The sequence below is a fragment of the Callorhinus ursinus genome, unplaced genomic scaffold (assembly GCF_003265705.2).
Source record: "Callorhinus ursinus isolate GAN/ISIS: 27379988/994484 unplaced genomic scaffold, GSC_fseal_2.0 scaffold25, whole genome shotgun sequence".
Lineage (NCBI taxonomy): Eukaryota > Metazoa > Chordata > Mammalia > Carnivora > Otariidae > Callorhinus > Callorhinus ursinus.
The window spans coordinates 21,360,512-21,386,311 of NW_027397087.1; the positions used below are offsets into that span (position 1 = coordinate 21,360,512).

At 36.7% G+C, this 25,800-nt stretch overlaps 1 protein-coding gene across 5 annotated transcripts in view; it reads right to left on the reverse strand.

Moving 5' to 3' along the window:
• DNAAF4 (dynein axonemal assembly factor 4) overlaps positions 1-25,800 on the reverse strand; it is a 69,403-nt gene that overhangs the window by 17,544 nt on the left and 26,059 nt on the right. For all 5 annotated transcript variants that reach the window (XM_073877043.1, XM_073877046.1, XM_025884173.2 and 2 more), the window contains exons 4-6: positions 19,538-19,769; positions 7,153-7,298; positions 5,369-5,478 (exon numbers count right to left, since the gene is read on the reverse strand). In XM_073877043.1, coding sequence (XP_073733144.1) covers positions 5,369-5,478; positions 7,153-7,298; positions 19,538-19,769 — 488 coding nt within the window. The remainder of the gene's footprint in view (positions 1-5,368; positions 5,479-7,152; positions 7,299-19,537; positions 19,770-25,800) is intronic.

The window sequence follows — 25,800 nt, forward strand, 5'->3', positions numbered from 1 at the left end:
TATGATTCTTGTTCTTTCTTTTGTTAATGTATTGTATCACGTTGATTGATTTGCGGATGTTGAACCAACCTTGCAGCCCGGGGATAAATCCCACTTGGTCGTGGTGAAGAATCCTTTTCATGTACTGTTGGATCCTATTGGCTAGTATTTTGGTGAGAATTTTTGCATCCATGTTCATCAAGGATATTGGTCTATAATTCTCCTTTTTGATGGGGTCTTTGGTTTGGGGATCAAGGTAATGGTGGCCTCATTAAACGAGTTTGGAAGTTTTCCTTCCATTTCTATTTTTTGGAACAGTTTCAGAAGTATAGGTATTAACTCTTCTTTAAATGTTTGGTAGGATTCCCCTGGGAAGCCATCTGGCCCTGGGCTTTTGTTTCTTGGGAGATTTTTGATGACTGCTTCAATTTCCTTAGTGGTTATAGGTCTGTTCAGGTTTTCTATTTCTCCCTGGTTCAATTTTGGTAGTTGATACATCTCTAGGAATGCACCCATTTCTTCCAGGTTATCTAATTTGCTGGCATAGAGTTGCTCATAATATGTTCTTATAGTTGTTTGTATTTCTTCGGTGTTGGTTGTGATCTCTCCTCTTTCATTCATAATTTTGTTGATTTGGGTCATTTCTATTTTCTTCTTGATAAGTCTGGCCAGGGGTTTATCAATCTTGTTAATTCTTTCAAAGAATCAGCTCCTAGTTTCGTTGATCTGTTCTACTGTTCTTTTGGTTTCTAGTTCATTGATTTCTGCTCTGATCTTTATTATTTCTCTTCTCCTAATGGGCTTAGGTTTTATTTGCTGTTCTTTCTCCAGCTCCTTTAGGTGTAAGGTAAGGTTGTGTATTTGAGACCTTTCTTGTTTCTTGAGAAAGACTTGTATTGCTATATACTTTCCTCTCAGGACTGCCTTTGCTGTATCCCAAAGATTTTGAACACTTGTGTTTTCATTTTCATTGGTTTCCATGAATTTTTTTAATTCTTCTTTAATTTCCTGGTTGACCCATTCATTCTTTAGTAGGATGCTCTTTAGCCTCCATGTATTTGAGTTCCCTCCGACTTTCCTCTTGTGATTGAGTTCTAGTTTCAAAGCACTGTGGTCTGAAAATATGCAGGGAATAATCCCAATCTTTTGGTACCGGTTGAGACCTGATTTGTGACCTAGGATGTGATCTATTCTGGAGAATGTTCCATGGGCACTAGAGAAGAATGTGTATTCCATTGCTTTGGAATGGAATGTTCTGAGTATGTCTGTGAAGTCCATTTGGTCCAGTGTTTCATTTAAAGTCTTTATTTCCTTGTTGATCTTTTGCTTAGATGATCTGTCCATTTCAGTCAGGGGGGTGTTAAAGTCCCCCACTATTATATTGTTGCCAACGTGTTTCTTTGCTTTTGTTATTAATTGCCTTATATAATTGGCTGCTCCCATGTTAGGGGCATAGATATTTACAATTGTTAGATCTTCTTGTTGGATAGACTCTTTAAGTAGGATATAGTGTCCTTCTTCATCTCTTATTACAGTCTTTGTTTTAAAATCTAATTTGTCTGATATAAGGATCGCCAGCCCAGCTTTCTTTTGGTGTCCATTAGCATGGTAAATGGTTTTCCACCCCCTCACTTTCAATCTGGGGGTGTCTTTGGGTCTAAAATGAGTCTCTTGCAGACAGCATATCGATGGGTCTTGTTTTTTAATCCAATCTGATAGCCTGTGTCTTTTGATTGGGGCATTGAGCCCATTTACACTCAGGGGAACTATTGAAAGGTATGAATTTAGTGTCATTGTATTGCCTGTAAGGTGACTGTTACTGTATACTGTCTGTGTTCCTTTCTGATCTATGCTGCTTTTAGGCTCTCTCTTTGCTTACAGGACCCCTTTCAATATTTCTTGGAGGGCTGGTTTTGTGTTTGCAAATTCCTTTAGTTATTGTTTGTCCTGGAAGCTTTTTACCTCTCCTTCTATTTTCAATGACAGCCTAGCTGGATGTAGTATTCTTGGCTGCATATTTTTGTTTAGTGCTCTGAAGGTATCACACCAGTCCTTTCTGGCCTGCCAGGTCTCTGTGGATAGGTCTGTTGCCAATCTAATGTTTCTACCATTGTAGGTTACATATCTCTTCTCCCGAGCTGCTTTCAGGATTTTCTCTTTGTCTCTGAGACTCGTAAGTTTTACTATTAGATGTCGGGGTATTGACCTATTTTTATTGATTTTGAGAGGGGTTCTCTGTGACCCCTGGATTTTGATGCCTGTTTCCTTCCCCACATTAGGGAAGTTCTCTGCTATAATTTGCTCCAATATTCCTTCTGCCCCTCTCTCTCTTTCTTCTTCTTCTGGGATCCCAATTATTCTAATGTTGTTTCGTCTAATCGTATCGCTTATCTCTCGAATTCTGCCCTCATGATCCAGTAGTTGTTTCTCTCTCTTTTTCTCAGCCTCTTTATTTTCCATCATTTGGTCTTCTATATCGCTGATTCTCTTTTCTGCCTCATGTATCCTAGCAGTTAGTGCCCCCATTTTTTATTGTACCTCATTAATAGCCTTTTTGATTTCGACTTGTTTAGATTTTAGTTCTTTTATTTCTCCAGAAAGGGTTTCTCTAATAACTCCCACACTTTTTTCCAGCCCAGCTAGTATCTTTAAAGTCGTGATTCTGAACTCTAGGTTCAACATTGTACTAATGTCCATACTGAGTAGGTCCCTGGCAGACGGTACTACCTCTTGTTCTTTTTGCTGAGGTGATTTTTTTCGTCTTGTCATTTTGTCCAGAGGAGAACAGATGAATGGCAGAACAAAATGCTAACAGGTTAACAACGTCTCCAGCAAATATACTCTATACAAATCAGAAAAGACCTGAAACCAGGGGGAAAAGAAAAAGAAAAAAGAAAGAGAAAAAAAAAAGAAAAAGATAAAAACAAACAAAAACAGAACAAAACAAAAAAAACAGAATATGATCAAATGTAATCAGGCTAGTGCATAGATCAGTGCCACACACTAGATTTTGGGCGTATTTTGGTCTGTTAGAAGAAAGTGCCTCCTAAAATTTTAAAGGAAGAAAGACATATATGTACAAAATAAGGGTTGATACAATGAAGGGATGGAAGATGAGTGTAAAGATGAAAAGTATAAAAGATTTTATAAAAGGAATTGATAAGAAGTTTGAAAAAAGAAGAAGATTTAAAAAAAAGAATAGGAAAAAAAAGGGAGAGAATGTGATCAGGCAGGAGACTAGAACAAAGCCGTACACTAGTGATTTAGGGTATATTTTGATCTGTTAGAAAAAACTGTATCTCAAAATTTTTAAAGAGAGAACAACTTATATATATATATATGCCAAAAATAAGGGTAACTACTATGAAGGGATAAAGTATGACTCTAAAAATGAAAAATAAAAAATATTTTTTTAAAAAAGGAATTGATAAGATGGTTGAAAAAGGGAAAAAGAAAAATTCAAAAAAAAAAACAGCTAAAAAAATATTAACTTTTAAAAACTAATGAGTCATGGTAAAAAAAGCCATGAATTCTATGTGCAGTATTCCCCTAGCGCTGGAGTTCTCCCATTTTCCTTGATCGGTAAACTTGGTCTTGGCTTGCTGGCTGTTCATGCTGATCTTCTGGGGGAGGGGCCTGTTGCCATGGTTCCCAAATGTCTTTGCCGGAGGCGGAATTGTCCCGCCCTTTTTGTCCGGGCTAAGCAAGCTGCTCGGGCTTGCTCTCAGGAGCTTTTGTTCCCTGCAAGCTCTTGGTACAGCTTTGGAGGAGGAGAGTGAAAATGGTGGCCTCCCAATCTCCGCCCAGAGGAGCTGAGAACTCAGGGCCCACTCCTCAGTGCACCCCCAGAGAAAAGCAGTCACTCCCGTGTCCCCAGTCTCCAGCCGCACTCCGCGCTCACCCAGCCTGTGACCGAGTGTTTCTATCTCTGGCACCCGACCCCATGTGGAGTCTCCAAACCCAGCAGATCCCTGCGGTGCACTCCCACGCCCCTCCTCCCGGGGGGAGGAAGGGGAGTCTCCCTGGATCTGCCACTTGTTGGGTCCCTGCTGGAGGAGCAGTGGTCCAATTGGGCCGCGGATCACAGTTTATGGCAACCCCGAGCTGAGAGCCCGCACCTCGGCTCCATCTCCGCAGCTGGCTTCCCTGCTCTGATACCTGGGAGCTCCGCTGCACTCAGGCACCCCCGGTCTTTCTGTGACCCCGAGGGTCCTGAGACCACACTGTCCTGCGAGGGTTCCACCCTCAGCTTAGCCACTGGAGCGACGTCCCTCAGCAGAACCAACTTCTAAAAGTTCCGATTTTGTGCTCCGCGGCTCTATCACTTGCCAGAAGTGGCCGACGGAGGCCCCCTCCCCCGCTGTGTATCCTCCGAATATCGCCTTGGATTCACTTCTCCGCACGTCCTACCTTCCAGTAAGTGGTCGCTTTTCCGTTCAGAGAGTTGTTGCTATTCTTCTCTTCGATCTCCTGTTGAGTTTGTAGGTGTTCGAAATGGTTTGATCCCTATTCAGCTGAATTCCTGAGACCAGACAAAATCCAGGTCTCCTACTCCTCCGCCATCTTGCTCCACCCCCCAAATTTGTGATATTTTAAGCCACTGAGTTTATGGTAGATTGTTATGGCAACAATAGAAAAATAATATAAAAGGCTATATAATGAAATATAATAAGTAACATCTACAACTGCCTCAAAATATGAATTCAAATTGCCATTCATAATGTATCAAAATTCAGTTTTTGATAATTTTATAAAAATATTCACACACAGAGCAACATGTAAATAAAAGAAAGGATTTCCTGGATATAAAATGATAATTTATAAGATAATGTGGTAACCTTTTAAAGATGGAGATGAATAATCAAAGAAACTCTAGTTCCTAAAAAACACATTTTTTTTTTTTAAGAGAGGGAATTTTTTTTAAGGGGGGGCAGAGGGAGAGGGAGAAAGAGAATCTTAAGCATACTTCACGGTGAGGAGCCTGACACAGGGCTTGATCTCAACGTCCTGAGATCATGAGCTGAGCCAAAATCAAGAGTCGGATGCTCAACTGACTGAGCCACCCAGTCGCCCCTAAAAAACACATTTCTAAGGGAGATATTAGGAAGAACTTATGCTAAATGTAAGGGATTTTAATAAGTAACCCAAAAGATGTCATATATTTCATTTCTGTGACATTTAAATATAAAAACAAATAAAAATAAGAGCCTTCTTATATGATCTGACTTTTTAAATAAGGAAGCCCTGCCTACCTAATTTGCTTATTTGCATTATCTTTCCCCAACAACATACACACAAGCACATATGTCAAGATATCTTGAAGATGTAGTAAGTACTAATGTATACCTAATGTATTATAAATCTCATAGCCAGAGTTCAAACAACTTACTTTCCTTTGTCCTTCAGCCATTCTGGATTCTTTTCTTCCTCTTTTAAATCAGAAAGTTCAGGAATATCAGTATTCAGTGCTCTTCGTGCCTCTGCTTGTTTGTGTAACCACTGAAATAAGGGAACGAAATCTAATGAAGGACACAAAAGTCTTATTTTTATTAACAACTACTTTGAGATTTCTCAGTTTCTACCATAAGATGGAAATACTATTTGTTATGGACTGAAAGTTTGTGTCTCTCAAAATTCATATGATGAAGCCCTTAATCCCCATGTAATGGTATTTGGAAGTAGGACTTTTGGGAGGTAATTAGATTTAGATGAGGCCATGAGGGTGGGGCCCCATGATGAGATTAGTGTCCTAAGAAGAGGAAGAGACCAGAGCACAGCTCTCCTTCCAACACTCCCTGTACCCTGATCTTGGACTTTCCAGCCTCCAGAACTTGGAGAAATGTCTGTTCTTTAAGCCATCCAGTCTAGGGTATTTTGTTATAGCAGCCTGAGTAGATTAATATACTATTTGATAATGTGATTTTAAACTTCATTTTTATCCTTTTCAGTTTAACATTACTAGCTGGTAAAGATCAAATGTATAAAAATTTGTAGTCCAAATTTCATAGAAATTTCTGGGAGTTCATGTGATTATTATTTTACTTTTCTTGCTATATTTGTTTTTCTAAAATGAAAAAATATAAATGACTTTTAAATAATTATAATTTTATAATTCTAGAGATAATTTTACAAATAATAAAATTTAGAATATATTGTTTAATAATAAAATGGTTAAAATTTTTTTAAGATTTTATTTATTTATTTGAGAGAGAGTGAGAGAGGGAGAGATTATTGAGGGAGAGAGAGAAACAGACTCCCTGCTGAACAGAGAACCTTACCTGGGGCTCAATCCCAGGACCCTGAGATTATGACCTGAGCCAAAGGCAGATGCTTAACGAACTGAGCCACCCAGGTGCCCCCAAAATAGTTAATATTTATAAACTGTCATTATGTCTTTAGGATCTTCAATTACTTCCACAACTTTTCTTTTTTTTTTTAAAAGATTTACTTATTTATTTGACAGAGAGAGAGAGCACAAGCAGGGGAAGCAGCAGAGGCAGAGGGAGAAGCAGGCTCGCCACTGAGCAGGGAGCCCAATGCGGGGCTTGATCCCAGGACCCTGGGATCATGACCTGAGCCAAAGGCAGATGCTTCACCAACTGAGCCACCCAGGCGCCCCACTTCCACAACTTTTCAATTGTGAGAGGCAACAATTAATATCTTGTAGTAAAAAAAAAATGCAGTTCTTAGTGCCTATATAACTAAAGATACAACATTCAAAATCCCAGGGCCCAGGAATTTATAAATGAATGAGAGATATTCCAGACTGTCACAATAGAAATACCAGATGATAATAATAATTGTAATAATATATTAACAATAAATTTCCAAATCTGTTACCAAACATATATTTATCCCTTACCAAAACACAAGTTTACAAATCTAATATAGCAAATGATGCATTTGATAAATAGGTGGCAAGTATAACAGTTTATCTCCTGGAATAAGCAATAATACTGCCTACTAAATCAGGGTTCTCTCATCAGTGTTCGGAGACAAAAAAATTCTGCAAAATATATTTTTCTCAAAAGGACATACTAAAATATGTTCAAGAAGTACTATCTTAAGTGTAATGAATACTTAAGAAATTGAAAACTCAGTATTAGTTTTAATAGATGAAATAAGAAAGTATTTTCATTTGTGATCATTGTAACTAACAGCAAGTATTCCTACCTCCTCTTCTTCTGCTACTTGTGATTCTCGGAGAGCAGTTGGAAATACTCGAGGGGTAAAGTTGATTTTAATACTGCCAACAGAGCGAGGAGCAGGAATACTGTCTTGCTTTAACTTCTCCAAAAATATATTTTCTGAATTTCTTCCTTGAAAAGCAATATTAGCAAGTGAGTTATCTTTCTCTCATTTTGTAGATAACAATCAAACTGACTTTTAAAGTAATTACACATCAAAGCTACCTCTAAAATCCTATACAAATAAACCAAAGATAACTTCTGCTAAAAGGAATATAAAATCCATCATCGAAAGTGTGGCAGCTAGTTATTTCTTCTTTAATCAAAGACCCCAGCTCCTTTTCTAGGATTCTCTTTGTTAAAACACACGGTGTTTAATTTACATTCACTCTAGTGAAGGGCACTCTGAGCAACTCTACATCCACTTTTTTTTTTTTTTAAGATTTTATTTATTTATTTGACAAGAGAGCGAGAGTGGGAACACAAGCAGGGAGAGTGGGAGGAGAAGCAGGCTTCCCGCAGAGCAGGGAGCCCGATGCGGGGATTGATCCCAGGACCCTGGGATCATGACCGGAGCCACAGGCAAACACTTAACGACTGAGCCACCCAGGCTCCCCTCTACATCCACTTTAGAAAGCCATCACTACCAATACTACTTCTATTTCCCTTAAGCTCCTACAGCAATATCTTCTACAAGCTTCCTTGTGATGGTACAAAAATTTTTCAGCCATCAGAGATAGCTAATGAGAATAGGCAAAGAGTAATAATGAAAAGCTATACATTTTTAGAAAGATAGTTTGATGTAATAATGGTTAAGCCAATATAAGAGGAGAAATTAATCTATGTGTTAGAATATAAACTATATGAATAAAAGGAAGAAAAGGTAAGTTTAAAAAATGCAAAAGTACAAAAATATAATACACAGATTTAAAAGGCAGTATCAAAACTTTTAAGAAAAATTTTCCACAAATACGAAAAGTAATATCCTTGATATAAAATGAATACACACGGGGCGCCTGGGTGTCTCAGTCGTTAAGCGTCTGCCTTCGGCTCAGGTCATGATCCCAGGGTCCTGGGACTGAGCCCCGCTTCGGGCTCCCTGCTCTGCAGGAAGCCTGCTTCTCCCTCTCCCTGCTTGTGTTCCTGCTCTCGCTATCTATCTCTCTGTCAAATAAATAAATAAAATCTTTTAAAAAAATGAATACACACAAATAAGAAAAAAAACTTCTAAATTAAAAAATGTGGAAATGGCCTACACTGACATTTCCAAGAGAGGGAAGAGGGGGACAAGGAGGAAAAAATAAGGATTCAAACAAACAAGAAAATTTGAGTGCAAATTTTCTAGATGTCTGCGGTTGAGACATCTATCTTCCAATATTCCATCCATTCTCCCCTCTTCCTTTTAGAGATATAATTTTAGTTCTAAGCTAGGCATATGACTGTGTCTGGCTAGCATCTACATAACCCAGCCTCCCTTGAGATTAGATGTGATGATATGCCAAATCTGAGACAACAAAATGTGAATAGAAGTAATGTATACAATGGATCATTTTATAGGTACATCTGCTTTCTGTGGACTCCTCTTTCCTCCTTCCCACAGGCTAAAACACAATGCCAACCTTGGCATCCAGAGATGGAAGCCAAATGATGTAATGACAGAGATGGCCCTGCCTGCCTGGATGGCCTTGTGGAACAAAGTCATCTATCAGGCCTACATTGATCACTGTCACATAACAAGTATTGGATTATGGAGAACTAAATTTCTGTCTTATTTGATCTGTAATTTTGGTCTCCTTATTATAACAATTAGTTTTAACCTACCAAATAAAATGTTCCAAGAATTTTATATCCAAGTAAATTGTTGCTTACTTATAAAGGCAAAAGACATTCCTAGATATCTAAGAACTAAGTAAATATACTACCTAGCCATCTTTTCCAAATAAATTAATCAAAGAAATGTTCCAGAACATGGAGAAATGAAATTAAGAACCCAAGAGTGGAGAACTTAAGGGTAAAAATGAAAAGAATTGGTTTTCTACACAGTGGAGAACACATTCAAAATGTGAATAAGATTCCTAAATGTTAGTATAACATTAGTATAACATGTTAGTATAACAGAAGGAAACAGAAATAAAAAGTAAAAATGAAGTATACAACTGCAAATTATTATACTAATGATTACCAGGATATAGAACATGAAGGGAATAAGCACTATTTTCCATAATGAGAAATTAAAAATTTATTTTCTTGGGTGCCTGGGTGGCTCAGTCGGTTAAGCATCTGCCTTTGGCTCAGGTCATGGTCTCAGGGTCCTGGGATCAAGTCCTGCGTTGGGCTCCCTGCTCAGGGTGGAGTCTGCTTCTCCCTCTCACTCTCCCTCTCTCTCTCTCTCAAATAAATAAATAAAATCTTTAAAAATTTTTTATTTTATCAATTTTGCTAAAATAAGCAAACATTTTTAAATGTTCACGAAAACATTAATGGACCATGGAAATTAGCTTTCTATTTCTAGAAGCATAGGTTAAAGTTTTTAAAACGTTTTACAAACAATCTCCAGCTAAAATGCTATAAACACATAAAATGCTTGATAAAAATATAACAAATAAATAAAAGGTTCAAATATACAGTTTAGTTTCAGGGCGCCTGGGTGGCTCAGTTGGTTAAGCGACTGCCTTCGGCTCAGGTCATGATCCTGGAGTCCCGGGATCGAGTCCCACATCGGGCTCCCTGCTCAGCAGGGAGTCTGCTTCTCCCTCTGACCTTTCCGCCTCTCATGTGTTCTCTCTCTCTCTCTCATTCTCGTTCTCTCAAATAATAAATAAAAAATCTTTAAAAAAAAAAAACAAATATACAGTTTAGTTTAAAAAGTAAGCAAAGAAAAAGTCTTATCAGTGATTTACAACTGGGGTAATCCAAAAGCTGACAAAAAGCTGTTTAGAAAGATATTTATATCTACATCTGAAATATATATATAAAGGCTAAAGGCTGGAAATTTAATGCTGATATAGTTACAGAGGTGGGAAGCTGGAAGTGAAACTAGAAGCTTAGAAGGGCTGCTCTCTTAGTGAAAAAAACATTTATAAAATCACTGTCCACTGGTCCAGGAAAGTGAAGCCTATTCTTCCTGGGGCTTCAAACAGGAGGAGAAAAAAATATCTCTTGTATGAAATCAAAACTCTAGGTATCCCTTGTGAGCAATTCTTACTTCCACAAACCAGAACACCTGAGTTTTTTTATATGCATGCATAAAAAAAAAAAATCCTTGCTGAAGATGAACACACAATCAATAACTACAAATCACATGAGAAAATAATCCAGTATAAAGGACAGTTAGCAGACACAACAAACAGGAGGTATGGCTTCTTAAGAATTTGAAAAAATAGAACAATCTGAAAGAGATTAAAATAATTTTAAACATGTTTATTTAGAGCAAAGACAGGATAAATCCATAATGAAAAATGAAGAAACTAATGACAAAAGAATGAACAACAACAACAGAAAAAACAAATGGAACTTCCAAAATGAAAAAATATTGCCACTGAAATTTAAAACATTTAGGATAAGTTTAACGGCAAACTAGAAGAGATGTGAGGATAATATATAGAATGCGGTCAAGAAATACAGAGAAAAGAAGAAGGTGATATTTCAAGACAATAGCTTAAAGGTTCCCAGAACTTTACTGAAGACATAAGTTCTTTGAATAAAAGTATATTCCAAGTTCTGATATTATGAAACAAATAAATATAAAACTTCATAGAGACTAATAAAATCAAAGTACATCAAAGTGAAGAATTTTAAAGCAACCAGAGACAAAGGATGGATTACGTTATAAAGGTTCAATAGTTAGATCAAGAGCAGACTTCTCAGCAACATTAGAGGGCAAAAGGCAATAGAAAAATATCTTCAAATTACTGATGGAAAATAACTATCAATGTGGAATTCTACAACCAGCCAAACCATCCTTCAACAACAAGTATAATATAAAGATAATAACTGAACTTAACACCCACAAATCTTCATTAAAGAACTACTAAAGGATTTACTTGTAAAGGGAAGGCAATTTAACCCACAAAGAAGTGAAACATAACAGGCAAAGACAAATTAAAAATCAGTAAATATACATCAATCTAAATAGTGATGACTATATAGTGGGGAAAAAAACCCATACTAACAGTGATGCCTAAATTTAGGGATTTAAAAATAAAGTGAAATCAACTGATGTCCTTTCCCACCAATAAAGTGGACTAAAATGTTTAGACAATTTCATAGAAGATGGGTATTGCTTGAACTTATGTACTAAATTTTCTTGTAATATTTACAAGAATGATAGAGATGAACCTTAATGTTTAATATGCATGTTAAAATATAGTAATTAGAATTATATCTATGTACCAAAACAGATACAAAAATTTAACATTAATCATTCAAAGAACAAAAATAGAATACAGACCTTTCAAATTAGTAGAAAGAAAGTAATCAAGAACATTTTTTAAATCCAAGGCAGAAAAATAGAAAAAAGAACCAAAAAGAAAGTCTAGTAAATATAAATCACAAAGATAGTAGAAAACCCTAAGACATCAGGATACATTTTATTTATAATAATAAATCTAAGTGGCCCATAACTTATTAAAAGAATAAAATAAGCACAAATACACCCCATAAACTACAATCTATAAACATACCTGTAACATAATGATACAGGAAATTTTAAATATGAGAACAATAGTCATTCCCATTTTAATTTGGAAACTAAAACAAAACAAAAAACCCACAAAAAACAAACAAAAAACTCTCTAGTAATTCAAGGGCCAAAGGAAAAAATAATGATGAGTTACAAAATATTTGCAGCTAAACAACAAAAACACAAGATTCCAAGACTTGTGAATGTATTAACATAGTATTTAAGAGAAAAAAATTTAACAAGCATTTATTAAAATATTTCAAAATTAATGAAAACAAGTTGGACAAAGAACAGAGAAAACCTAAAGAAACTAAAAGAAGCAAAATAAAAATAAACACAGGAATTAATGGAATAGAAAACAAAGAAACAATAAAAAGTATCAACAAAACCAAAAATTGCTTCTTGGAACAGATTTACAAAATGCTACAATACTTGATCAAGGAAAAACAAAGTAGTATTAGGAATAAAGAAATGTTATAATGATAGAAGCAAATAAGAAAACTTATGCCAATAAATTTGAAAAGATGATATGCACAATTTCCTATAAAATAAATTAACAAAATGGACTTGAAAAAATAGAGCACCTGAATAACCAGAAACTAAATGTACTTCTATAAAATACTCCATGCCTAGACGTATTAGGGGTAGTTTTACTAAGTCTTCAAACACCAGATATTTCATAGCAAACTAAATTGTTTTTGAAGAATAGAAAAAGAAAACAGGTACAATTTCCAGCATACTTAAGCAGTAAATATTGTAAGACTTTGCATGTCTGAAAAGTCCTTATTCTTGCCTCACACTTGATTAATAAGCTGGGTATAGAATTTCACACTGAAAATTATTTTCACTCAGAATTTTGAAAGCACTGATTCATGTTTCAGGATTCCAGTGCTGAGGTTAAGAGGACAGATACTAACATTCCCAGTCTTTGTGCATGATCTGTTTCTCTTCTCTGGAAGCTTTCAGGATCTCTGCCTAAAGTGTGCTGAGGGGTGCCCGAGTGGTTCAGTCAGTTAAGCATCCAACTCTTGATTTTGGCTCAGGGTCATGAGCTCAGCTGTTGTGAGATCGAGCCTCACAACAGTCTCTGAGCCGGGTGTGGAGCCTGCTTAAGATTCTCCCTCTCCCTCTGCCCCACCCCCTGGTTCATGTACTCTTCTTGTTCTGTCTTTCTAAAAAAGAAAAAGAAAAAACATAAAGTGTGCTGAAATTTCAAGTGCTTTGGCATGAATATTATAAAATCTGCCGTGCTGGACCTGATAGACTTGTTCAATGTGGAAATTTATTTAAGTTTTCAGAAGTTTTGCAACATTAAAAATATTATTTCCTCTCTTCTGTCTCTCCCTCTCTCTTTCTTATACCCCTATTATTTGAATGTTGAACATCCTGGATGGATACTCTGATTGTTTTATCTTTTCTATTTTAAATCTCTTTGTCCTTTTGTTCTACTTTCTGAAAAACTTAGAAACTATATTCCAAACATTTGATTAAAGTTTTAATTTTTATCACATTTTAAATTTCCAAACTGTTTTATTCTCTTAATATTTCTTACTATAGCCTCTTGTTCTTGTTTAATGATTAAAATATGTCTTCATCTCTCTGAAGACATTAGTTACAATTAAGTTTTCTTCTGTTCCTTGCATTACTTGGTTGTTTCAAGTTATATTTTTCTGTATCTTGTCTATCTCCTCCTATTAAAGTATAAAAATTCTCACTGAAGTTCTATGTACATGAATCTGAAATCTGTTGACTAGTAAGCTTCAGCAGGGGGAACTAGCTGGGTCATTACAAGTGTCAGGATTTTTTCATCCTACACTCATAAGCTTCCCTATAGAAGAATTCTCTAACCTGCATCCCAGGTGCACTGGGTTTGTGCATGCATATGTGCATGAGCCAAGGGGAGAGGAGCGCTGGAGGGGATCCCTTGAACTGGTATTTAGATTTACACAATGCTGACTTTCACTCCATCTATTTTCAGAGCAGAATCTCACTCAGTCTTCAACTATGCAGAAAGTAAACCCCCAATCTTCTGTCATGATCTGGAGATCGGTTGTGAAACTCTATTTACACACTTTCAACCAATCCTTTTTTTTTTTTCCCCAGACTTACATTTGCCCCTACCTTTAGGAGTACCTGGTTCTTCCAAGTTGAAAAGGGACAAATTCACATGGCCTAAAGTTTCATCTCTCCCTCTACAATGCTTTTAGTAGCTTAGCAGGCAAATCAAAACTACTTTAACAGAAAAACAGGCTGGTACCAGTAACTGAACTCTTTCTAACAAGATAAGGAAGCCCCCATAGTTAATTAATTAAATGTTCAATGATTCCTCTTTCCCAGTCTCCTATAAATATATACAATACTACAAGGACCAGGATCCTCAAAGGAGGCTTCACTATGGCTGGCCTTAAGCATAACTATGGAATAACAAGAACCTAAAGAATTTATGTGCATTTTGGTGCTTTTCTGCCTAAAAGTATTCCCAATAAACTTTATTCAATTTTACAAAGAAATAATTCATGTACAAGAAAATGTACTCAGGGGTGCCTTGGTGCCTCAGTTGGTTAGACATCCACCTCTTGGTTTCCACTCAGGTCATGATCTCAGGGTCATGAGATAAAGTCCCATGTTGGGCTCTGTACTCAGCAGGGAGTCTGCCTGAGATTTTCTTCCTCTACCTCTCTGCCCCTCCCCCAGCACTCCCACACGTGTGTGGGCTTGTGCTCTCTCTCTCTCAAATAAATCTTTAAAAAGACTAAACTATACACATTTTAAAGTACCTTAATTCAATGAGTCCTGACAGATGTATGCACCCATGAAATCATAATCATAATGAAAACAGAAAATTTCTATCACTTCTAAGAGTCCCCTGTAGCCACTTGAAGTTCATCCTTTTACCTCTGGCCCCAGATAACCACTGATGCACTCTCAGTCATTATAAAATGGTTAATATTTTCTAGAATTTCATGCAGTATGGACTGTTGTGGTCTCTTTTATTGAAGAGTAATATTTCACTTTATGAAAGTATGAGAATTTGTTTATTCACTCCTCTAGTGACGAGCATCATTTCCAGTTATACACCATTGTGAATAAAGTTGCCATAAATATTTGAATACAAGTCTTCAGGTGAAGACATCTCTCTTGTGTAAATACTGAAGACAAAAATGACTGAGTTATGTGATAAATGTATTCTTAACTTTTAAGGAAAGAGCCAAATGCTCTTCTAGTGTTGTGGCATTTTACATTTCTACTACCAGGGTACAAGAGCTCTAGTTGCAGCATATCCTCAACCACTCTTGTGTTGATGGTCTTTAGTTTTCTGTTTTAGTCATTTTATTTTTTTTTTAAAGATTTTACTTATTTATTTGTCAGAGAGAGAAAGAGAGAGAGAGCACAAGCAAAGTGAGCAGCAGGCAGAGGGAGAAGCAGGCTCCCAGCTGAGCAAGGAGCCCAATGCGGGACTTGATCCCAGGATCCCAGATCATGACCTGAGCCGAAGGCAGACGCTTAACTGACTGAGCCATTCAGGCATCCAGTTTTAGTCATTTTAATGTATATGTACTATGTACTGTATCTCACTATGGTTTTAATTTGCTTTCCCTACTAACGAATAATGTTGAACACTTTCTCATATGTCTATTGGCCATTCATGTCTTCCTCTGCTAAAAGTCCATTCAAATCTTTCATCCAATTATTTATTGGATTGTCTTCTTACGTATGTATTATGTACACAGTGAGGCAAGAGTCTACCTTCATTTGTTTCCATAAATATATCCCGATCTGTTCCAGATGTTCCTTTCCCCATTGAATTGCCTTGTTACCTTTCATTAAAATCACTAAACCATACTTGTGTAGATCCATTTCTGGTCCCTGTACTCTGTTGTTTTGACCTTAGTGTTTGTCCTTTCACCAATTCCATCTTGTCTTTATTACGGTAGCTTGATGCTAAGTCTTCAAATCAGGTAGTATGAGTCTTACATCTTTGCTCTCATTTTTAAAAGTTCCTTTGGCTATCCTAGGTCATTCATATTCTCATATAAATTTTAGAACCAACTTGTCAATTTCTACAAAAAGTTTACCAGGATTTCTAATGGAATTGCACTGATTCGATAGATCAATTTAAGAACTAACATCCTATCAAGAAAGGGGGGGACATCGGAGGGGGAGACGAACCATGAGAGACTATGGACTCTGAGAAACAAACTGAGGGTTCTAGAGGGGAGGAGGGTGAGATGATGGGTTAGCCTGGTGATGGGTATTAAAGAGGACATGTACTGAGTGGAGCACTGGGTGTTATACGCAAACAATGAATCATGGAACACCACATCAAAAACTAATGATGATTAACATATAGTGATTAACATAACATAATAAAATAAAAAAAAAAGAACTAACATCCTATCAATATTGAGATTTCCAACTCAGGAACATGTTATATCACTGCATTTATTTAGGACTTTAAAATATCTCTCAGCAATTTTTCTATAGTTTTCAGTGATGTGGTCTTATATTTCTTTTGTTAAATTTATTCCTAAATATTTTCTCTTTTAGTGTTATTACAAATAAATTAAAATTTAATTTTCTAATTGTTTGCTGCTGGTAAATAAAATTTTAAGTGACTTTTATAATCTTATATCCTGAGACCTTGCTAAATTCAGTTATTAGTTCTAGCAGTTATTCTTCAGATTTCTTAGGGATTTCCACATACACAATCATGTCATCTACAAATACAGCTTTACTTCTTCCTGTCTAATCTTTATGCCTCTCATTTCTTTTTGTCTTAATGTAATGGTTAGGGCCTTCAGTATAATATTGAACTGAAACAGTGAAAGTGAAATACCTGCCTACCTCCTGGAGCTACAGGGCAAGGCAAAGCATTCATCAACTGACCAATAAATATGAAGCTTACTACCCATTTTTTTGTAGAAGGACCTCATCAGAATAAGAAAGTACCTTTCTATTCCTAATTTGTTGAGAAATTATTTTTATAAATGGGTGTTGGGTTTTATCAAATACCTTCTGCAATAATGAAATGATCATATGTTTTTTCCTTTACTCTGTTAGTACAGTTAATTACATTGAATGATTTTCAAAATGCTAAACCAACCTTGCATTCCATTATCCATTTTTATTAGTCAAAAATTCTCTAGGCTGTGTGAAGAGAAAACATGACTATAGTTGTTTAACCAAGGATGGGTTTATTTTCTCACTTAATAAGCTTGAAAGAAGGTGGTTCAGTGCAGAGGTACCATCTTTGCAGTCATTAATGTCCCAAACTCCTTCTTCTTCCCTATTCCATCATTCTTAGTGTATGTCTTGCCTCTTTGTGGTTTTAAAATAGCTAATGAACTTTTTGGTACAGACCTTCATCTTAGGTAGGAAAAGGGAAGGATAAGCAAGCAGAAAGGAGTAATACTTTAATTCTATAAATCTTTAGCAGATTTCTTCTTGCATTTCATCAGTCAGAATTTGTGACTTGGGCTACATCTAGTTACAAGAGAGTTTGGGGAAGTGAGTTTTGCTTTGTTTTGTTTTGTTTTTTTACTAATTTAAAATGATTTTGTAAAAATAATTCAGTGTGCTTTTTCAATGTTTCCTTGCTTTTTCTCTTCATAATAAAAAATTTCAAACATATAAAAGTAGACATAACAGAATAATTAACCATAATGCATTCATAACCTGCCTTCAATTATCAACTCCTGGTCAATATCACTTCATCTTTACTTCTATCTACTTTCACATACCATATTATTTTGAAGCAAATCTCAGACATCATATATTTTCATCCATAAATATTTCAGTAGGTATCCCCCTAAGAGATAAGGGCTTTCTAAATCTAACTATAATTACATTATCACATCTAGAAGGGAAAAAAGTAATTATTATTTAATTTCTTCAAATATCCAATTGGTATTTAAATTTCTAAGAGGCAAGGTTTTTAGCTGAACACATTTCTTCTGTCCCCTCCCTCAAACCATGATTCTGTTCATAAAAAAGAAAGGGAGAATATATATTGAGTAGGAAATCTGCAGCACCTACCACACCATTTGTATTCTGTATATAAAAAGTGGCTTATCTAATATATTATATACACTCATATTATAAATTATGAGTCTTACTTGTTGATGTGCCAAAGAATAAGAGTACAATAATCCAAATTCCAAACTAAGTTGATTTTTAAAAATCACATAAAATCTTATCAAAATTTACTTATAAAATCACCTTAATATAAAATATTAAGCAGTTTTCATCAAAATGACACCACTCTATATTTAAGTTCTAGGTCCAGAGGAGTATGGAGCTCACACCACGTTTAACTCCTCTGCACTGCAAAGTAATTGGGTCATAGCCTTGACTCTTGACTTCACATTAAGAGATAAAATTAGTGTGGTATGCCTTATATTATGGGACTGGTAATTAAAGCTTCTGAGGTTTTGCTATTTCATCATTAATAATATTTTGGTTAAGCACGAACTGAGTCACTCTTGAAAGATACTGTAAGGCTTTGAGATACTCGATAAAACATTTAAAAGGTAGTATTTTTCCAAACCAGGAGTATATACTTTGAGTACTTTTTCCCTAACACATTTCTGAGTGGAAACATGTCCTTAATACAGAGTTGGCTAAAATATGTTAGGCATTAAATAATGAACATGGCTAATCTGCCTGTCTTACCCGTGTAGCAATATACCACAGCAGTGGTCACCTACTCTAGAGCCTGATTACCCACATCCAAATTCTGACTCTGCCATTTATTAGCAGTGTTATCTTGGGCTAGTAAGACTCTCTGTGCCTTTCCTCACCTGGAAAATGGGGATAATCATGGTTCCTAACTCATAGGTTCACTTAAAGACTTTTCAACACACTAGATCTCACTTATAGTAAAGACATATAACCTAGAGCGTAGGTTTCAGATGCAGATAGATGTGGGTTCAAGTCCCACAGGTTTACTTATTGGGTAGTTGTTTATCTTTTCTAAATATCTATTTCCACTAAAATAAGAATAGCAGCACTTATCCCAAAGTGTTGTTGTGACAACTGAGTGATAGAACCAATAAAATTGCCTGGCATAGGGAAATGACCTAATAAATGTTTATTATTATTATTGCATAAGGAATTTTACCAAAAAAAATGTTCCATTACTAAATATACTAAATATGCCTAAAACAAAGTTTAATATTCTAAAATCAGATAAAATCAAACTCTTAGCTTTCAATAAAGAAATGTTCTTTTACCTATTTCTGCACACATCAGGATCAAAGGCCAGACGAGCCCCTATTTGCTTACAACTAAGTTTGTGTAATAGTACTCATGTTCCTGAGTTGTGTAAGGAAAATGTCTTTTTTTTTTTAAATATTTTATTTATTTATTTGTCAGAGAGAGAGAGAGAGCACAAGCAGGGGGAGCGGCAGGGAGAGGGAGAAGCAGGCTCCCTATGAGCAAGGAGCCCGATATGGGACTCAATCCCAGGACCCTGGGATCTGAATCATTGCTCACTGCATTTTGCAAATGTCACTATTTCCTAAAAGAGAAATAAATCTTTCACCTTAGCCTCTATACTGTAGTACTTATTCTCAACATACCAAAATAATGACCTAATACTATAAATAGATTACACACACACAAAAAAGTGACATGTCTACTTCACCAAATGGACTCACTTTCCCAGACAATATTAAAGTAATCATCGTACCTTTTGTGGCAAGATTTCTAGATGCTGCAATTCTAGTAAGGCTTTTATGTTTTAATTTGTTTCTCTCTTCTTCAGTTTGCTTTCCTTGTTCACAGAATTTCTCTTCTCTCTGAATTCTTTTTTGTTCTTCAGCTTTTCTTTGACATTCTTTCCAGGCTTCCAATTCTTTAGTTGCTTTTAGTCGTTCATTTTCTTTCATATCTTCTATTTTTTTCCTCTCCTCTTCTTCAATCTGTAAAAATTACAATTACTAAAACCTTAAAACATACAAAAAGCAACATTTTAAAAATAAGAAATTCATTATAATAATTAGTCTTACCTCTAAACTCTTACCATTGTATCTGCAGCAGTAGTAGTAGTGAATAAAAAATTAAAATGGGAATGGTAAATGATTTAGGATGTCATGGAATACAGGTTTTAGTTCTAGATTTACCATTAATTATTAATATAATCTTGAGCAATCATTTTCTCTAGCCTCAGTTTACTCACATGTAAAATGGGGACAGGCATTCAGTTAAATGATATCTAAGGGCTTGGTAAAAAAAAATATTTTTCTAAAAACCAAGTCACTTTGGGGCGCCTGGATGGCTCAGTAGTTAAGCGTCAGCCTTTGGCTCAAGTCATGATCCCAGGGTCCTGGGATCGAGCCCTACATTGAGCCCAGCATCAGGCTCCTCTGGAAGCCTGCTTCTCCTTCTCCCACTCCTTCTGCTTGCGTTCCCTCTCTCTCTGTGTCTCTCTCTGTCAAATAAATAAATAAAATCTTTTAAAAAAATAAAAAGAGTCACTTCTCCCAAAATTTACACACACACACACACACACACAAATGCATGCACACACATTTATCTTTCTACTTATGCCAGTCTTTTGTCTTGGGACTGAAGTTGTGCCAACCTTCACCTTATGGAATGAGGGAACAGCAAGAAAGGAAATGGGAAGGATGAACTAGGAAGTTTGTCTCTGGTGGGTTTGAACTTTGAACGCTGCTGCCAACTGCATTTGCAATAGCAGGTATTTGAAGCTTCCACAAGAAAAGCTAATTATCAGATGAATTTGAAAGCCGTACATTGTACAGGAGTGTGCTAACTTTCTCTCCCTTTCACAAACTTCCTTCATATGGGCAAGGAAGAAAAACCCTGTGAAAGAGTAACTGTTTGGTGTATATGATTGACTCTATGTATCTGACTTTCCTGTGGTGACAAAAATACCTCATCTCTATCCTCTAGAGAACAAAAATTCTCATCTCTATGTCCAGAGAAGCAGTGTCTAATAGAATTTGTCCCCATGAGGGCAATGTTTTGTGCCATTCAATACAGCAGCCACTCGCCACATGTGGCTCATTAAGCACTTACAACGTGGCTGATGCGATGATGAAAAACTAAATTTTTATTTTATTTGTGTTTCATTACTGTAAATTTAAATTAATTTACATTTAAATAGTACATTTGGCACAGCTCTACAAGAACACGTTGGGACGAAGTTTCCTAGAGGCGGAATTATTTCAGGATACAGAATAAACACAGGTATGAAACTGCACTGAAAAGGTGTTCTGTAATATCTGCATGACCTAATACCCTCTTCTGGAAGACTGCTTGTTATTTTCCTATTGGACTGTGGAACACTGACTTTAAAATAAATTTCACAGATTACTGAACAGGAGTTTCCTAGAGTCCCAGAATTGCACATAAGGCCTAAACTAAGCACAAAAGATAGCAATTTTTACATATTCTAAGTTCAGAGAGTTGCCAGTGAGCTGCCAATAGGTTGGGCCAGAAGAATCTGTGGCAATGAGCCAGGCTTTAAACGCCTGACAACAGGGCATGATGACCAGTCAGTGTTAGCCACAGGCAGCCACAACCTAAAAGGAGATGACAGCTTCACCCAGTTTAATGATATGTTTGCCTTTTTCCCTGCTTCCTCTCTGCCCCAACACATGGACAAAGGGGAAAGTATGTGGAGTCAGAACACCCTCAATCCCTCATAATCCCTACAAGTGGAGTGAATTTTTGAAAAGTTTTTAAAAATGTGTAAGACCAAGTCTTAGTTACCAAAAATGAGACTGTCCTTACACCAAAAAGTAACAGGAAAATTAGGGTAGTAAAGATGTAATTAAGAGAACTACACACACACACACACACACACACACACACACACACACACACAATTTATAAGCTATATAAGAAACAAAAAAAGTCTAACTCTTCAGGGAGTAAGGGGGAAGAGGGACCAAAAAAGGCTTCATAGAATAGGTGACAAAGAGACTCGAATGAAGAGAAAAACATGAAGAATACCACAAAAGTCCTTATAATAAAAGAAAAGAGAGACTAAATATATCAAAGAGAAAGACAAATGCTAAACAATCCTTGAAATTCTTTTATAAAAAATAATACAATATGTGAAACATAGCACTTAAAGGAGAACTGTATAATAACATAAAAACTCAGAAAGCTAGAAAAACAATCATCACATATGAAAAAACTGGATTTTAAGTACTTTGTGCCACTGAAAAAAAGAAGGATGCCATTTAATATGGAGTATTAATTTAATATAGACAGGAAGTGTAAATAATAGGAGGATAAGAACAGGTCCTGAACCAAATTCCTGAAGAAGGGGAAATCTGTATTTCTTTTAATTTGGAATGCATGTCTGGTTTATTAAGGCAATGTTCTTTATAAGCCAATCTCTATTATGAATTACATGTACAAATCATAAATATTAGCAAACTGAATTGAGGGAAATATTAAAATTATAATACATCTTGATCAAGTAGCACATTTCTTTATTTATGATATTAGGAAATCAAAAGAGAAAAACAATATGATCTTAGTACATACCAAAACACCAGTTGATACTAGGAATAAAAGAAAAATTTTAGCTTAATAAAAGGACTCCTACAATGTCACACTTCAAGGTGAAGCATTAGAAATATTTCTAACAAAGTCACTAAAGCCAGTATACTTAATATCTTATTATTTTCCTAGAGATCATAACCTATACAATAGAATTTTTAAAATATATTTTATATATTAAAATTTTATATTAGTATATTTATTTAAAAAATAAATATAAATACAGATTATAAGGAAATAAAATTGTCATTATTTGCAAATAATATGGTAGATTACCTAAAAGAACCAAAATAACAAACTGACAAACTATTAGAACTATTATAAAAGTAAGTTTAGGGCGCCTGGGTGGCTCAGTTGGTTAAGCGACTGCCTTCGGCTCAGGTCATGATCCTGGAGTCTTGGGATCGAGTCCCACATCGAGCTCCCTGCTCAGCGAGGAGCCTGCTTCTCCCTCTAACCCTCCCCCCTCTCATGTACTCTCTCTCTCTCTCTCTCTCATTCTCACTCTCTCAAAATAAATAAATAAATCTTTAAAAAAATAAAATAAAAGTAAGTTTAGCGAGGCAATCACATACAAGATCAACTTTATATGAACTCAAAAAAAGTTACCTTCCTACAAACTGGCAATAAACAATTAGAAAAATACAATGGAAAAAAATCATTTCATTAGTAATTGATTAAAAAAAACTTTTAAAATGCTAAGAATAAGCTTAACAAAATATGAGTAAGTCCTAGATGTATGTTAAATAATTTTGCTAAGGGGGCACCTGGGTGGCTCAGTCGGTTAAGCATCCAACTCTTGATTTCGGTTCAGGTCATGATCTCAGGGTCATGAGATTGAGCGGCATGGGGTGGGGAGCTTGCTTAAGATTCTCTCTTTCTCCCTTTCCCTTTGCCCATCCCCCCCCCACTTGAGTACACGTGCTCTCTCTCTCTCTAAAAATATAAAAATAATAATAAAACAATAATTTTGCTGAAGGATAAGTCCAAATAAATGGGGATAAATGCCATGTTCCTGAAGGGAAATCTCAATAATGTAAATATACTGATATTCTGAAAATTAACTTATAAAGTCAATGTAGATCTAATCAAAATACCAAGAGAACTTCTTAGGGATCTTGATAAGTAAATGTAAAATTCAGCTGCAAAAAAGAATGTACAAGTTTTATAGAGGCAGGAAGGGGTTGGCAATTCCCATACACAAATATCAAGTATAAAGCTGGACAAATCTATTAAAAAGAACCATTTCAGAACACTGGAAACTAGGCAAAGACAGCCTGCAAATTGAGAAGTGTTTGTTCTAGAATAAATGCTAAAGTTACCGGCAAGAACAGTGGGATGCTGTGCCCTTCTGCCTGGGGTTGCTCCCAACCACCCAATGCCAGCTTCAGTAACCAGACTGGCAGTTCTGCCAACATGAAACTAGCAAAAAGAACCCAACAGCTTTGTTGGCAAAAAGGGTGGATGCATTTCGAGAAGAGGGAGAGGTGAAAACCCATGGTTTTGGTGGATAAAAGTGATAGACTTGGTTGGGAATGAACAGGGAAAATTTAAACTTGGGGTCTGAAGTTGAAATCCTGGTTAAGGTGAGTGCTTGACTAGTCAGAACATTAACAGAAAGATCATGTAAATGAGAAAACCATAGAAGGTCTATAATAAGCTTACCATACAACTCTGGCTAAACAGAAAGCTATGTGTTTGTTGGGGAGACCTGAGGAAGCTTGGCATAAAATGAAGCCAGGGCGGGGCACCTGACTGACTCAGTTAGTAGAGCCTGTGACTCTTGATCTTAAGGTTGTGATTTTGAGCCCCATGTTGGGTGTAGAGATTACTTAAAAATAAAATCTTAAAAAAAAAGAAAGAAAGAAAAAAAAGAAACCAAGGAAGGGTTGAAAACTGGCTCCAACTTTGAATGTATTCTAAAACCTACACATAGACTGATCAGCAAAGGGTGGGAGCCTTTACCGCTTCTGCCCATATAATTAGTTAACAATTAAGTTATGCAGACACAGGAAAGACTCCTAAGGAAGACAGCCTAAAAAATAAGAATTAAACACTTAGCAGAGACATCCGCAGCTGTATACAGGGAGACTAGGCTGACTTCACAATTAAAGTACAGGCAACCTGAGAGGTGGAGCAAGATGGCAGAGGAGTAGGAGACCTAGATTTCCTCTGGTCCCAGGAATTCAGCTGGACAGGGATCAAACCATTCTGAACACCTACGAACTGAACAGGAGATCGAAGAAAAGAATAGCAACAACTCTCTGAACAGAAAAGTGACCACTTTCTTGTAGGTAGGAGTGTGGAGAAGTGAATCCGAGGCGATATTCGGGAAGATAGACGGCGGGGGAGGGGGCCTCCATCGGCTGCTTCTGACAAGTGATAGAGCAGCGGAGCACAAAAACGGAACTGTGAGAAGTCTGCTCCACTGAAGGACGTCGCTCCAGTGGCTAAGCAGGGGGTGGAACCCTCAGGGGACAGTGTGGTCTCAGGACCCTCAGGGTCACAGAAAGACCGGGGGTGCCTGAGTGCGGCAGAGCTCCCAGGTATCGGAGCGGGGAAGCTGGCTGCAGAGAGGGAGCCAAGGCGTGGGCTCTCAGCTCGGGGTTGTCATAAACTGTGATCCACGGCCCATTTGGGCCACTGCTCCACCAGCAGGGACCCAACAAGCGGCAGATCTGGGGAGACTCCCCTTTGTCCCCTGGGAGGAGCAGCGGTGGGAGTGCACCACAGGGATCTGCTGGGTTTGGAGACTCCACACCAAGTCAGGTGCCAGACATAGAAACGCTCCATCACAGGCCGGGTGTGCACCAAGTGCAGCCGGAGACCGGGGAGACGGGAGTGACTGACTGCTTTTCTCTGGGGGCTCACTGAGGAGTGGGGCCCCGAGTTCTCGGCTCCTGGGAGGCTGCCATTTTCACTCTCCTCCTCCAAAGCTGTACCGAAAGCTTGCAGGGAACAAAAGCTCCCGAGAGCAAACCCGAGCAGATTACTTAGCCCGGCCCGGCAAGGTGGGGCAATTCCACCTCCAGCAAAGACATTTGGGAACCATGGCAATAGGCCCCTCCCCGAGAAGATCAGCAAGAACAGCCAGCCAAGACCAAGTTTACCAATCAATGAGAATGGCAGAACTCCGGTGCTAGGGGAATACTGCACATAGAATTCATGGCTTTTTTACCATGATTCTTTAGTCTTTCAAAGTTAATTTTTTTTAAATTATCTTTTTTTTTTAATTTTTTTCCCTTTTTCAACCAACATCTTATCAATCCCTTTTTCAAAAAAACATTTTCATTTTTCATTTTTAGAGTCATATTCTATCCCTTCATAGTAGTTACCCTTATTTTTGGCGCATATATATATATATATATAAAGTTGTTCTCTCTTTAAAATTTTGAGATACAGTTTCATCTAACA